Genomic DNA, 14,866 nt, shown 5'->3' with positions numbered 1-14,866 from the left:
GTGTATGTATTGGTGTCGTTGCTAGGTTACGTGTATTTTCCAGAGTAATGAGTAAAGAGCTTTGGTATTTATAATCATGTTTGCCCTGAATGTTCTGCTGGAAGCCTAATCAATGTCATATAAAACAGAAGTGAGGTTCTGTACTATTTTGACACAAAAATGTTTTGGGCACTACACTGTTGTTAAGCATTCCTATTTTTGTTATCCTTCATATCAACTATGTTTTGTTAATCAATATCACTAAAGAATATTGTTATATATGTAAGATGTATTTACCCAGGTAATTTTATACTATGAGGCAGAACGAGAAAGTTTCTTAAATGAAAAAAAATGATGAATGCAAAAACTGATTTATTTATTTATTTATTTTTAAATTATCATTATTATTTTTTTTCTTGGTTTCTTTTGTGTCTAAAAAAAAAAAAAAAGCAATGATGTGGAACAGTGCAGTCTGACCATGCCCAGCAAGGCTCTTTTCCAGTGTTCGTACACTACTTCTGTAATGAGGCTCAGAGAGAGGGCATGAACAGTAACCTTCTGTCTCCTTTGCTCACTGCTCTCCTCCTGAGCCCTGCTCCCTCCCCCACCTGTGCCAGGGAGCCAGTAAACAATGCCTCGCTGTTTTTAAAGAGGACAGATGCAGCATGCAGAGCCTCTCCGATTGCGTCAACCTTTTTGGATGGAGCAAATTGGACATGGTTTTCATGTCAAATTTGATGTGGCAGAAAAGCAGTGGTATAAATGCTGCCTCACACCTGCCACCAGCACAGCTCAGCTCACGTGTACAGGCAAACGCGTGTGCGTCTGTGTGTGTCTGTGTACTCTAGTATCTCCTATTACTCTAGCCTACAAGGCTCAGGAGGCAGTTTGTTGTGTACAGGTCCAGCTCTACTTACACACACTGAACGAGCATCTCTCTCTCTCTAGAACTAACATTTGTTTAGAATGAGGTAGTCTTGGTTCTGATTGGCAGACAAACTGGCTTCGGAAAGCACTTGACCATGTGCAGCTCACTGAAATAGACATGTTAAATTATTGTATGACTATCTTGATTTATATTTATATATATATAAATATATACATATATATATTAGTGTTTGTGTGTGTATTCCATGGAAATTGACAGAAATTGACTGTACGCTCTTTATCAGAAGAGACCATCTGAGATCCGATAATAATCTCAAGGAGGATGTTTTAAAATATTTCATGTAATGGCACCAAAGTAGCAACAGAATACAATAAAGTGAAAGTCAAGCACCTGTAAGAGAGTGAGTGCAGAATGACTGATGACTGGAAATAAAGCTAGGGATGAGTTGCTAGATATTGCTAGATAAGTGAGCGTTCCATGAACCCATGGACTGTATGTGTCCGGCCTACTTTAAACAATTTTATATTTATATATATTTTATTACTATCATTTAAGTGACGAAACAGGAATTAACTCACAGCTCTATTGCCATGGAAGTGTCATTGATGCTCTTAGTCAGAAAGGTCTGCAAGATTGAGATAACAGGGTGTAATTCAGGATGGGAATTTTGTGTTTGGCTCTTGTCTCCTCCATGCTAGTCACCTCGCGTTTCTTCTCATTTCTTTTCTTTTGCCTTCCCCTCTGCCTCTTTAATGTTGGAGGTTTCTTTATCACAAGGACAGTTAATCCATAGTGTGAATGGATTTTTCTTTGCTCATACATTGTCTTTACAAACCATCAGTGGATCAGTACTGAGAGAGGAAAAAAAGAACTCCCAGCTTTCTCTCTCTGCCCACTCTAAAGACTGATTATAGTTACCATGGAAACAGTGGGCAGGCTGGGCAAGCATTTGGCAGTGGTTTTGTGTGTGTGTTTGTGAGTGCGAGTGTTTGTGAGTGCGAGTGTTTGTGAGTGCGAGTGAGCACGCATGCACATGTCTTCCCCTAGCCCTGGGGAAGTGGGTAAATATTTGCTGCCTTGCGTAATAACAGAGTGGCAGGCTTCTCTGTGTGAAAGCAGCTTCACACACACACTCTGGCTTAATTAAGAGATAAGTCCTGGTGTTTTGTGGGGCAGACCTGGCCACTAGGAGCTTTTCACATGCCTGCACACATCACTACCTTGCACTGTTCGCTCCTTCACATCATCCAGCAGCTCAAGACAACCCCTCGCCCTACTCTGGACCCACTGGCCCCTTGCGATCATTTGCCAGAGCTCACTTCCACATAGACTTGAGCGGACTGCTGATAGTATGGTTAATGGTCAACATTGTAAATAGCTCTTCTACACTTGATAACAGATGTGATTAGTTTGATCCTTTGACCCATCCATAGGATCACACAATAAATCCCAGCTTCTTAAAATCGTATTCGTTGCAGTTATCAAGTGAGAGAATTTTAGTGTCATATAATGTGCTGTCCTATGCTTTAAGGATCATTAAAGAAACCATGTGTTTCAACGTCTTTGATTTATTTATGTATGGACCATGTTCATGTCCATTTGCTGTGGGACTTCTCAAGCAGTGCAAGCTGCATCTTGGCCTTCCAAGCAGAAAAAAACACTTCCTCATGTAATATTAACAAAGATTTTGTTGTGTTGATATTGTGTGAATACAAAACTTGTTTAAAATAAGAAAAACAAAGTGTAATATTTATAAAAAGTAACCAAATGATTGTAAAAGGCATTGGTGATGAGATTTGTGTCTCAGCAAAGAGTATTTCTGGGGATACATTATACAGTAATGCCTTGACTTATGAGTTTAATTCGTTCTGTGACCGAGCTGTGACGATTCTTCGCCGAATCCCTAAGAAGGGGACACGAAGTCACTGGGTAGGTTGTGGTCGGGTGAAAAATGAAGAGGGGTGTAGATGGAAAAAACGATGATTCCTGGGTATCTGATGCACGGTGGGTATTTCTTATTAGAATAGGACAGAACAGAAACAAACAAAAACAAAAATAAACAGGAGTCACAATGGTAGACCTGACTCTTACACAGCACAGGTAACTATGGCTCCAGGTCACAAGACCATGGGACCCTTTTCTCAAAGCTAGCTCCTTTTCAGACTCTCGTGAGCGTTCTCCAGCTTGTACCCCCTTCTATCTGTTTCCCCTTCTTCTTATGTGATTGGCCCCGCCCCCAGACTGAACCATGGAATCCCAGGGGTGTGTCCAACCACACAAGAATAGGCTACACAGTTATTTAAAAAAAGAAACAACAAAAAATAACATGAGATACTACAAAATAATATAAGGCCTAAAAGAAACATATTTTTATTAGGTTTTTTTAAATATATATTTTTATTTAGATTAGAGCCCATGCGTCCTCCGTATCTCTTTATCAGGTTGTGATCAAGACTCCCCCTCTCTACAAGCTAGCCGTGGGCCCTACGGCACTCCCATAGGTGGGCTCTGTCCAATCAATCAACCTCCCCTTACTCAATTAGCCAAGTGACAAAACTTACAGGCTACTATCACCTTCACATACAGTCACTCTAGTGATGGGCAACCTTTGCCTCATCACATGAGCTCGTAACTAAATTTGACCGTATATCAAAAAAAATTTCCCTATTAAAATGAACTGAAATGTTATAATTCCATTTCAGCCCCCCAAAAACCACAACACTTATATTTGTTACATGTTTTTAAATAAGAAATATGTAGTTTATAAATAACAAATAATAAAAAAGAAATTAACGGGTTCTATTAAGTGTATTTACCTTGAAGATCAGACGAAGATGCTGGCAGAGGTGGAGGAAATTGGCAGTGGAGGTGGTTGGGGTATTTTTTTTTTTTAAACTTAATTTACACACTTAATGCTACAAAAAGCAGCGTCACAACAGAGATAATTGCATGGCAAGGTAACCGAATTAACTGAATGCTTCCTAGGCTACCTAGTGGTGGGAGGCATAAACTCGCTCGCTCAGATCTTGGCTAATACCATAAAGCAAAATATTGACTTAGCAATGTCTTGTATCTCAGAAAATTCGCAAGTTGATTCACTCGTATGTCAAGGTTTCACTGTATATTGTAGAATGTGATTATGTATATTTATCTAAATATAAAATATCCTACCTTATTTTTCCAAGTGGGTGGCATGGTGGCGCAGCAGGTAGTGTCGCAGTCACACAGCTCCAGGGACCTGGAGGTTGTGGGTTCAATTCCCGCTCCGGGTGACTGTGTGTGAGGAGTTGGTGTGTTCTCCCCGTGTCCGCATGGGTTTCCTCCGGGTGCTCCAGTTTCCTCCCACAGTCCAAAAACACATGTTGCAGGTGGTTTGGCGACTCAAAAGTGTCCGTAGGTGTGAGTGTGTGTGTTGCCCTGTGAAGGACTGGCGCCCCCTCCAGGGTGTTCCGGCCTTGCGCCCAATGATTCCAGGTAGGCTCTGGACCCACCGCGACCCTGAATTGGATAAGGGTTACAGATAATGAATGAATGAATTTTTCCAAGTTCAATTGAATGGCACTTTTCTTTTCCCCTAAACCTTTTTCCATCCTTTTCTGGAAATGAAGTTAATGGTTGACATGATGCACTCTCTATAAAGTTCACATACATTTTAATGCCATGAGCTTGATTTAATTTAATTTTTTTATTTTCATTATAACTTTGCATGGTCTTAATATTTGTTTTGCTTTTGTGACTTGTTTTGGAGACAAGGGAGAGTAAACACATTAAATAAATAAACAGTGCTTTGTAATGAGAGAACAGATAGATGTAAAATCAATTTTTGACGAGGATATACAAAGAGAAAGCATGGGGCATCTAAGTTTTACTCAGATTGAGTTTCCTCATCCAGTGTCTTTAACAAGTTTTAGTTTGTCATCCTGTCAGTTTGCGTGCATTCTATTATCCTTGTTAAAAAAAAAAAAAGAGAGATAGAGAGGGAGATTCCTGTCTCAATTTGATCATTTTCCAAAGTTAAAAAGCACAACATTTACAAATTTGACCCTTTTCTGTAAACTTTACTAGTCAATATATGGTCTGTCCCAAACCCTAGTGAGTGGCCTTTGTAGGCACTGACTCCATAGACAACCATTTAAGTAGACGGCGTTCTAACTGTTGTTTGTCCTCATGAGCGATTGAGTCACGGATTGTTCCCACCCACCGCACACAACCAGTGTTATTTATTGGACAGGACAGGAGTTGTTCTTTTGTTGCATCCTGGGATTGCCTTCGCAGCCAAGGAAGGCTTCAATGCTGCCATAAAATTCGGCCAAATTAAGATATCTTAGTGGACAGCAAAATGAGGTATGTAAGAATTGAAGAAGCCTACGTGTTGGGAGTGCGCACACTGTGACGTAAAATGCTCTCTAGTTAGACAGCTCACTAGAGTTTGGGAAAGACCATTTGTTTTAGTTTCTACTTTTTGTCTTAGAAATTCAAAGCATCTGCTCATTTTCATTTGGCAATAAGCAAAGATAAAAAGAAAGTTCTTGCCTAAAAGGACTTATGTTGTCACCTGGTGATAAGTGCTTCGTGGAGGGTGTTTTGCGTATATGGGTCAGTTGTGGAGCGTGATCGTTTCAGACTAATGTTATATACAGGTCCCATTAAAACATAATGTTAAGTATGTGCAGTAAATTGTAATTGAGCCACTTTTACTGCAAAATGAAGTTAGACAGAAAAATATACAAAGCTCCAAATGACTAACTACTTATTAAATGAGAGTTATATGCACAAACTGACATCTTACATCAGCTAAGTCAGATTTTAAAGAAGTGGTCTTGAAGTGTATTATATTCTTTTGCCATTTTAAACATTGACTAATGCACCTTGACTGTTTCTAGAGAGAAACATAAGTGCAGCCAATTTGTTAATTAACACTACTATGCTCCCTCTGTTATTAAAATCATTTGACTTGAATACCCTTACTGCTTTTCCTGAACAATAATATTCTACAACAGCCTGACCTCAGAGTGTACTGTATTTATTGCAGTTCATACAGCCAGGAAAAGTTCATTCCACCATCTGGGAGCCAGGACAGAGAAGAGTCTTAATGCTTGTCTCCTGCATGATTAAAGGATGATGTTTTAAGCCAAGCCATGCTTGAGGCACAAAGCTCTCCAGGCACAAATATGTTTTTGACCATTGCCATCATGTCAGGAAGGGCTGGCCCATTCTTGGCATTGTAGGCAAGCATCAGGGTCCTAAATGCGATGTGGGTAGCTACTGGAAGCCAGTGTATAGAACTTCAGACAATTAAAACCAGCCATGCTTGTGCGTTGTGGATGAATTGCATGTTCAGAATGGCCCAATGAGGAAGACCAGTGAGAGTTAGGTTTGAAATATGAGTCGAGAATGATAACTGCTCATCCAGGCTTGCATCGAAAGAGACTGAGATCATGGTGAGGACAAGTAGACAGCTTAGCTTATTCTGAGCAGAGGTATGTTTATTAGCTCTGACCTATGCAAGCATCTGTTACCACCTTAAACTTAACAGAAAGGATGAAGCTGCAGTCAGTCACCATGCCTCTTTTTTGGAAAGTGTTGCCCCTGTCTTCCACTCCCACAAATCCCCACCCCCATATATCGGATACTGTTGTCAGACAAGAATGACTATGATACGCAGAGTAGTATATGACACCCATTCTCACAAATGTGCATCCTCATAAGTGCTGCATATGCATTTTTCCCACGTAGGGGGAGGTGGATTTGGGCAAACCCCTGTATCCCTGTGATACCAACAGCTTTTTTTTTTCCACACGGTGGAGCATTTAGGAAGTGGGGTTAAAAAACAATGTTAGCCTCCATGAGGTCCTAATATATATATATTTTTCCCCTCCCCCCCTCCTTTGGCTTTGTACTGTAATTAAAGTGAGCACTTTGGCCCTGCTACCTGTTTGCCAGGGCTTCCATTTAGATTAGCAGCAGTCTAATTAACAGCAGAGGCGCGCTTTCTGTTCCGGCGCCAGTCTCTAATGGCCAGGCAGATTGATTTAAATGCAAACTAGAGAGGATTTAATGAACTGCTTTTACTGAAAGTGTTTAATAGGAATTTCCACACTCTCAGACATGTTGGCAAACAGCTCTCGGGCTATTAATTATGCATTGTTGTATATTTCTGTCAAAAATGTTGTTTAATTGCATTGCAATAACTGCATTAGATGGGTTTTAAATGCATATGCTTTCTTAAGATGCATGACATTAATGTGAACCTTGCTCAAGAGGTATATGAACTGTTGTGATTCAAAGTTTCATTTTCATTTTACTGTAGAACAGCTCTGGGCAAATTACATCACATGTTGTCATAGGGTTGCTTATGTGTAGCTCATTCAGGATCCAATTGCCTAATAAATTTATTGCAAAAGTGCATAGTGAGATAATTTATAAAGACTTGAGACTTAATGAGATGAAAATAGTATGGCACACTATGGCTGAAGCACTCCATGAATACCCACTTTATCTACCTAATGCAGTGGTTATGTAATTATGTGTATTATGTAAAAATGCATTTTCAGATTAGCGTCTTTTTAAAAAAAATAGATTAATTGTAAAACGATGATGAGATTGCTCAGTCATTCTGAACAAAATATATGCCTAGATTTTAAACTATTTTTTTTTGCAGATTTAGCTGATATTTACAAAATATTTATGGACATAAAGGGCAATGAAGCTCAGTAGCTGCTAGGATACTACTCTGTTAGAGAGAGAGACACTGGGCTTCAGCTCTCTATAAACACATTTCTTTTTCACTTTCTGTTTACCATATTATCATGACATCACTGTGAGATATTTTACTGAACAATCCTTAGTATCTATTGATGTCTCTCTCTTCCTGTGTCCAACAGATGCTGGTGACCACTCCTGAGAAGTGGGACGTGGTAACAAGGAAGAGTGTGGGTGATGTTGCGCTGACCCAGATTGTCCGGCTGCTAATCCTGGACGAGGTGCACCTTTTGCATGAGGACAGAGGTCCCGTCTTGGAAAGCCTAGTGGCCAGGACGCTGCGTCAGGTCAGCCTCCAATTAAAATATATAGTGAATTACCTAAAGTCACGTTCCCTTCTACTTCCACTCATCCATTCCACAGCTTCCACTCATATTTGCAGGTTTATATTTCCCATCCCCTCAAGGTTCAGTGTAAGAAGTTAGTTAATTTCAAGTATGGGGTCTGGGATACATGTGACCTGTCCATTGTTCTGAAGATTATGCAAATTTTGTACAGTAACATCTCAGCTTTTTAATCAGTTACCACTTCCTGACAGCTATACATTGTTCTGCAACAGTAGTTTTAGGTTGTCATTAAATAGAAAGAGGGACAGAAATTCCTGTGGATTCTTTTAGATTTGTGTCAAAAATAAAGCTTAGTTTTCTGCTGTGTCTCAATGGTGAAACCCAATCTTGTCCCATTTTCTCTGTTGTCATTTAATAATTGCAAAAACTCCAGTTTTGGGGTCTCTTATTTTCCCTATAAGTTTCCTATTGGCCTTTCCCATGCATGAAGTAGCCATTTTAACTGATTGAGAGTCATCCCTTACTACCGCATAGTGCTGTAAATACAGATTTTGACATCGCTTAATAGTGTCTGTTTGGTATGGAGAATGATAATATTTGTACTTGTTTCGTAATATTCTCATTCAGATGCGTCAAATTGTATGTGTGCATAAGAGCTTACACACACATACACACACACACACCTGCATGCATGCTGTCTGAGTGACAGAGCTGCGCTGATGATGATTGGCAGGGCCCCTTACAGGAATCAGTTTGGCCGTTTGGGATATTAGTGTGATTATGCAAATCCTGACAGGCAGAGAGATGGAAGCCTACGTTCCGGAGTGTCCCATATCCGTGTTCCGTTCCGCCGAGCCGCAGTCAGGTGTCAATCTTAAGGAGGAAATTAATAAATGAGCTGAAGTGCTGCATTGTGGGAAGAGTCAGCACTCCTTGGCAACAACACCTCTCCGCAGATCCACTCCTCCTTCTCCCTCATCCTCTCTTCGAGAAAGTGATAACACTTTGTAAATCTTTGGGTTTTGGAGAGAGAAGCAGGTTGGGACAGTGTGAATGGAAGGGACAAGAGAAAAAAAAAGTAAAGAGCTTTTCTTATTCTAAAGCTGTTGGGATTTCTCAGCAGGGTTAACTGGTGGGTAATTGAAAAGCTGTCTGTGTGTTTGACCATTGTTTATGTGGTTCACATTCTTATGTGCAGCTTGATAAAACCCACCCACTGCAACAGCTAGGGCTGAAGGGTTTAGCAGCAAACTGTGGTATCAACTGAGCCCTTGCCATAAATGACATGTGCTTCTTACAGTACAAGATTTAGTCTGTTTAGCTTTAGTGTATACAGTGCAAAAAATAAAAAATAAAACTCCAATTTTAGGAAAAAGCGTGGCGATGCACAGATATGGAATTGTGGGCCTGTACTCATATTTTTGCACTTGTAATTGGAATGTTAGTATAATCCTAATCTTTCGTGTGGAATGCACCTTGGTTTTTCATTGTGCCGTACACCATCCCCATTTTTTAGATTTTGTTTTAATGCCAGTTTATACTTCATTTAAAAATGTGATACACTGTATGGACAAAGACATTGTGACGCCTACACATTACACCTACAGGAGATTTTATGTTGTATGACATTCCATTCAAAATCCATAGGCATTAATATGGAGTAATTCCCCCTTTGCAGCTTCCACTCTTCAGGGTGAGCTTTCTAAAAGATTTTGGAGTGTGTCTGTGGGAATTTTTGTCCATTTATGCAGAAGAGCATTTCTGAGATCAGACACTGATATTGGATGAGAGGATGTGGGGCCTGGCTCCCAATTTTCATTCTAGTCCCTCCCACTGGTGTTTGATTGAGGTTAGATCAGGGGTCTGTACAAGCCAGTCAAATTCTTCCAAATCCCAAACTCACCCAGCCATGCAGGACTCTGCTTTGTGCATTAGGGCACTGTCATGCTGATGTTAATGCCAAGAATTCTGCTGATTGCGGGGCTGTGTATTTGATCTCATAGACATGTGGCAATTGAACCGGATTAAACACCTGAATTAAGCAATTAGGAGTTGTCCCAATAGTTTTGTCATTCCAGAAACAACGTGTAAATGTGTGCGGAATCTGATTCAGAATTCAACAATGTTTTATTCTTCTTTAAAATAATTATTGTTATTTGTATTTTGTTATTTTAAAGACTTTAAAGTATTGAGATCAGACATACTAAGCACAAATATTGCTTGCAGAAGTAGAAAATTGAGTGGATTCAGCAATAAAATGTGGAAGAGTAGAATATGGGAAGCCGTATTACCTCAAAAGAGAGAAGCTGACACAAGGCTGATGTATAATGCTTTTACAATTTTTTTTAACATTCTCCGTCCTTAGATCCGTTTCAACAGGCACTGCTCCTTGATCTTAAGGTACATCTCCATCCAATCTGGAGTCAGTCAAGCATGACAATTATTTAGGCAGTGCTAGCTGAAGCTGTTTAATGGGGTCATTTACAGTCCCCTCTCATCCAGTCTGGTCACTCTCCAATGGGCATTCTTAAGTTTTTATGATGAGGCTTGTTTAGATATTGGATGGCTTAATTATTTTAGCCACACAGGCTCCTACCTTTGTTCCAATTTGCAAGATTCCAATTGCAAGATGTCATGTTCCCATGTAGTGTGATTATTGCATTATTATTTTTAGTTTGATTATTATGGACATTTTGATCCTATTGACTTTGAAGTAGATTCAGTGTGAATACTGGCTCTTTATTAGTAATTGCAAATAAAATGTAGTGTGTACAGTATGGGCATCAACATTATTAACACTCAATAAGGTAAATAATGAACAGATGAATTTAAAAAATGCCTTTGCTCCTTCAGCACAGACCATAAACTGAGTATATTGTAAAAATATTAAAGAGTACATTTATTTTTCAGAACTCTGAATTGGTGCACAGATGCCCCCTGTTTAATTTGAGACGAGGCCACCTTTCACTGTGGAAAATATCACAGAATATACAACTGAAAAGCAGGCAGTGGCTCTAAATATAACTTCATACCTGAATATAATCCTCTTCAGTCTTAGAGCAATACATCACACATTTTAAATGACTAGAGATGAGATAAAACTTGGAAGAGAGCACAAATGTATTTTACCCCCACATAGAGTGAGGAGGATGACTCAAGAGGCAGAAATCTCTGAAGATCACAGTAGCAGAATTTGGCATGTGGTAGGGTCACCAAGGCTTCAAAACTCCAATTAGACTATTTAGGCGGCTTGCCAAAGTAAAGCCTGTGCTTTGGTTTAACTACAAAATATGCACCTGCTGTTTGCTAAACATTATTGACATAGATTTGAACATGTCTAAGGTCAGCTAAGACAGAAACAGCACTTTTTTTTCCAACCGAATTTAGAAAGTAGAGATCAAACTCGTGCTGAAAAATATCTGGAATGTGGTAGTAGTTCCATAAGGATACGTGATGTATGGTATAACATTATTGACTCACTTAAATACAAGGAGATTTTACATGAACATCAGACTGCCTTTACGAGACACCCACTAGAAAATTATGATTAAAAGGTGTTGTCTACCTTTTTGATATTTTGCAATTATTAAAGACATTTCATAGTCTAAACTGACTTAAGTCAAATAATTAAGAAAAATACTACGCACAGTATTATTGTCACCTAATTTAAGGGGAACGCACTGCTATGCTGTAAATTACAGTTAAAGGAATCCTTTAAATACGTTTTAATAAGACTTTATGGCCAGTTTAAATCAGCTGTATATGTCACTCCAACCCTTACCCGTAGCTTATTGCTCTAACTCTGGTAGTACAGAGCCAGTGTTCAGTGTGTCTTCAGCGTAGACATTGAAAATGTACATTTCATTCTCACCGAATGTTCCGAAGGTTGGGTAAAAATGGAAAATAACTTTATGGAATGGAAATATAAGTGTTCTCTGTATGTCTGATAATAAGCATGTTTTATTGTCCACCTTTCCCTTTTTTATTTTTAATATCACTGTACTTATTTTGAAGAAAATTACAAATTTCTTTCATGTATTGGTATTGTTACATTTTAGACATAAAAGTGCACTCTGCAGGGTTGTTTATGAAGAGAAGCCAAAGCGCTTTTCTTTTTTATTTTTCTTCAAAAGAGGGGACACTGTAAAGTGACATGCATTTCATTCGGGGGGAAAACACATCTGTGAAATGAAATGATGGTTGTTGTTGAAATGCTGTAATTACCTGTTAGAAATAGGAGGAGATGAGCTGAGGAAGAGTAGTTTTTTGAAGTTCACATTTGAGTGTTAGTAAATATATATATTTTTATTCTTCTTCTTTATCTCTTGTGTCAGACTGGAAGTAGACATGAGAATAAAGAACTTACTTACTCATTTATTTAGAAACAAAATGCGGAATCAGCATCAGCTGTCTGCTTATACTATCCCAGCCCAAAAATGTGAAATCACCACGCTTAGCCCAGCTTTTATGTTGTTACAGAGGAGACACAATATTCTGCCATTGTTAAACATACCTCATACTAAGTAAATAATTATATTTCTGTATCTAGTAGAGGGAAATATTATAGAATCTTTTAATGTTAGTGTATTAACTTAATTTGTTTTCTTTTGTGTCATCTGTGATTTATTTAAACGTTATATAGTTTAAAGCTGGACGAGGATCCTGTAAATTCCCTATTCTATAATTTTAGTCCGAGGTCATAATCTGCCTTAATAAGGCTTTTTAGACCAGCCTTAGTTGCCATAGTACTGAGCTGAGACCAGTGTTATTTCAATAATCTCTTTAATGCACACATAGTGTTTTGAATAGAGGAGTCAATTTAGAGTGTAGCTATTTGTGTATAAGGCTGGATTGGACAGCTCAGCTCTCAGCTGGCATTTTGTAGATGGACGGTAGTGGAATAATACAATTGAAGTGGCCTGTGCTGTTGCCATGGTTAGTGTTATTGCGGCTATCTCCCACTCTTACAGCTAGAAAGACGGCACTTGTGAGAGTATTTTAGCTTTTGCTTCACACCTACAGGCAAGGACTGGCTGTGCAATATCTAGATTGCTCAGACAGCTACTGCATCATATTAAAGACCTTACCAATCTCTTCTGTCAACCACACCACAGGAGGAGCAGAGATAGCGCTCCCTTGCTCTTTTTCTTTTTCACTCGAAGTCTCTCCCTCCCCTGTCTACCTTCTCTCTCCATCTCCCCCTCTGTCTGACCCATTCCCTTTTTTTTTGGTTCTCTTAAATGCCTTCTGCTCCACTCCCTCAGCGGTCTATTTGTCTTTCTGTTCCTCATATACTCCATTTGGGATGTTGTATCCTGTCATTTTTATTTAAGGAAATTTGCTACAAATTCATTTTGTTCTATGTATTTTCCTGTATTTCTATTTTTGCCCTTTATGTAAACCACGGTACATGCGGAGAGTTCCTCTAAGGAGTGAATTCAGGTGTGCACATTGGGAAGATGTGCCTGTTATTGGCTGCAATACTTTTTGTAATCAATATTAAGCTTGAAATAAATGGTTCAGCAGTCAGAATAAACCTTTTATCATTAATGAAAGTGATTATTATTTATGGCCAGTATTGAGTAACACTTAGTCTTCCACTTAACATATTTTTTTAGTATGCTTTAAATCATAAATAATTTATGACCCAAGTGTTTCAGTTACAAGATTTTAAAAGTTGTTATTGACTGGACATTTAAAGTTATATGATGTGTTTCTGCAGGTGGAATCAACTCAGAGCATGATCCGTATACTTGGTCTGTCGGCCACTTTGCCAAATTACCTCGACGTGGCGTCGTTTCTGCACGTCAACCCCTACATCGGCCTTTTCTTCTTTGACGGCCGCTTCCGCCCTGTGCCCCTTGGTCAAACGTTTGTGGGCATTAAGACCACAAATAAGGTAAATTGGACTTTAACTATTACACTCCACATACAGCTTTATGACAGAGATCATACACCAGTGGAATCAATCCTAATCTGCATGTTCTGTGTGTTGTGTCCAGATTCAGCAGCTTCACGACATGGAGGAGGTTTGCTATGACAAAGTCCTGAAGCAGATTAAAGCTGGACATCAGGTAATGTGTGTGCACATGAGTGAGAAAGTCATCTCGAAATTCACAAGTCAATCCTAGTTTTCGGAGTAGATGTCAAGTCACCCAGCGTTGATGCTGAATCCACAATGCCTTTTTTCTGCTTTGTATATAAAGATGCTCAAGTGGCTTGTATGGATGGCAATTTAATAATTACCTTCCATACTTTCTATTCTTTCATTTTACACTTCAGAGCTCAATATCCCAAGCTTATTCAGTTCTCCCAACATTCATAAACGTATTATCTGAAAGGAAAACATAGAGACTGCATAAAAAGGCAAGTTTTTCTGAGAAGTATGAAGGCCTTGAGTGTGGCTAGCAGAGAGGTAGCATCTTTTCTCAGCTCTGGAACTGTGCCACTAAACCTGTGTAGCATTGCTGCGACCTCTCTGTGCTGGGGCAGTTTGTGCTGTGTGCCTCTGCTGAACTCAATTTCAGAATCGCACAAATCACTTATCTAGATGATGCTTACCCACCACATCTACACTGATAGAACTGTCTCTGCAGTTCACTTGCCTCACGTTTTCTTCCAGTTGATTTAAACAAGGATTTGTGTTACACTGTAATTTCTACCACAGTCCAGTATTAGACTTTGCCAATTCCTGCTATCTGGATCTCTGCTGTCTCCCGGAGGATAAAGAACAACACCTGCTGCCTCTGCGATACGTATAGCCAGACAGTGCATTTTCTCAAGGTGCCACTCATGAAACATTATAGGTGCACTAACCTACCGGTTCTATATACATGACCTAACAAATACCCACAGATGGGTCACCCTGTATTGATAGGGACAGAGCAGCTTAGACCACTCCTCCCGCCCAAAGATAACACAGGCCAGCAGTACTTTGGTGTTTTTGTTG

The 14,866-nt window shown here is 39.3% G+C and overlaps 1 protein-coding gene across 4 annotated transcripts in view; it reads left to right on the top strand.

Moving 5' to 3' along the window:
- ascc3 (activating signal cointegrator 1 complex subunit 3) overlaps window positions 1-14,866 on the top strand; it is a 143,750-nt gene that overhangs the window by 58,663 nt on the left and 70,221 nt on the right. For all 4 annotated transcript variants that reach the window (XM_066682880.1, XM_066682878.1, XM_066682879.1 and 1 more), the window contains 3 exons: window positions 7,753-7,917; window positions 13,640-13,816; window positions 13,920-13,991. In XM_066682880.1, the coding sequence (XP_066538977.1) occupies window positions 7,753-7,917; window positions 13,640-13,816; window positions 13,920-13,991 (414 nt within the window). The remainder of the gene's footprint in view (window positions 1-7,752; window positions 7,918-13,639; window positions 13,817-13,919; window positions 13,992-14,866) is intronic.

This window comes from Hoplias malabaricus, chromosome 10 (genome assembly GCF_029633855.1).
Source record: "Hoplias malabaricus isolate fHopMal1 chromosome 10, fHopMal1.hap1, whole genome shotgun sequence".
Taxonomy (NCBI): domain Eukaryota; kingdom Metazoa; phylum Chordata; class Actinopteri; order Characiformes; family Erythrinidae; genus Hoplias; species Hoplias malabaricus.
The sequence above is the reverse complement of the archived record's forward strand: the minus strand, read 5'-3'. Positions and strand labels throughout refer to the sequence as shown.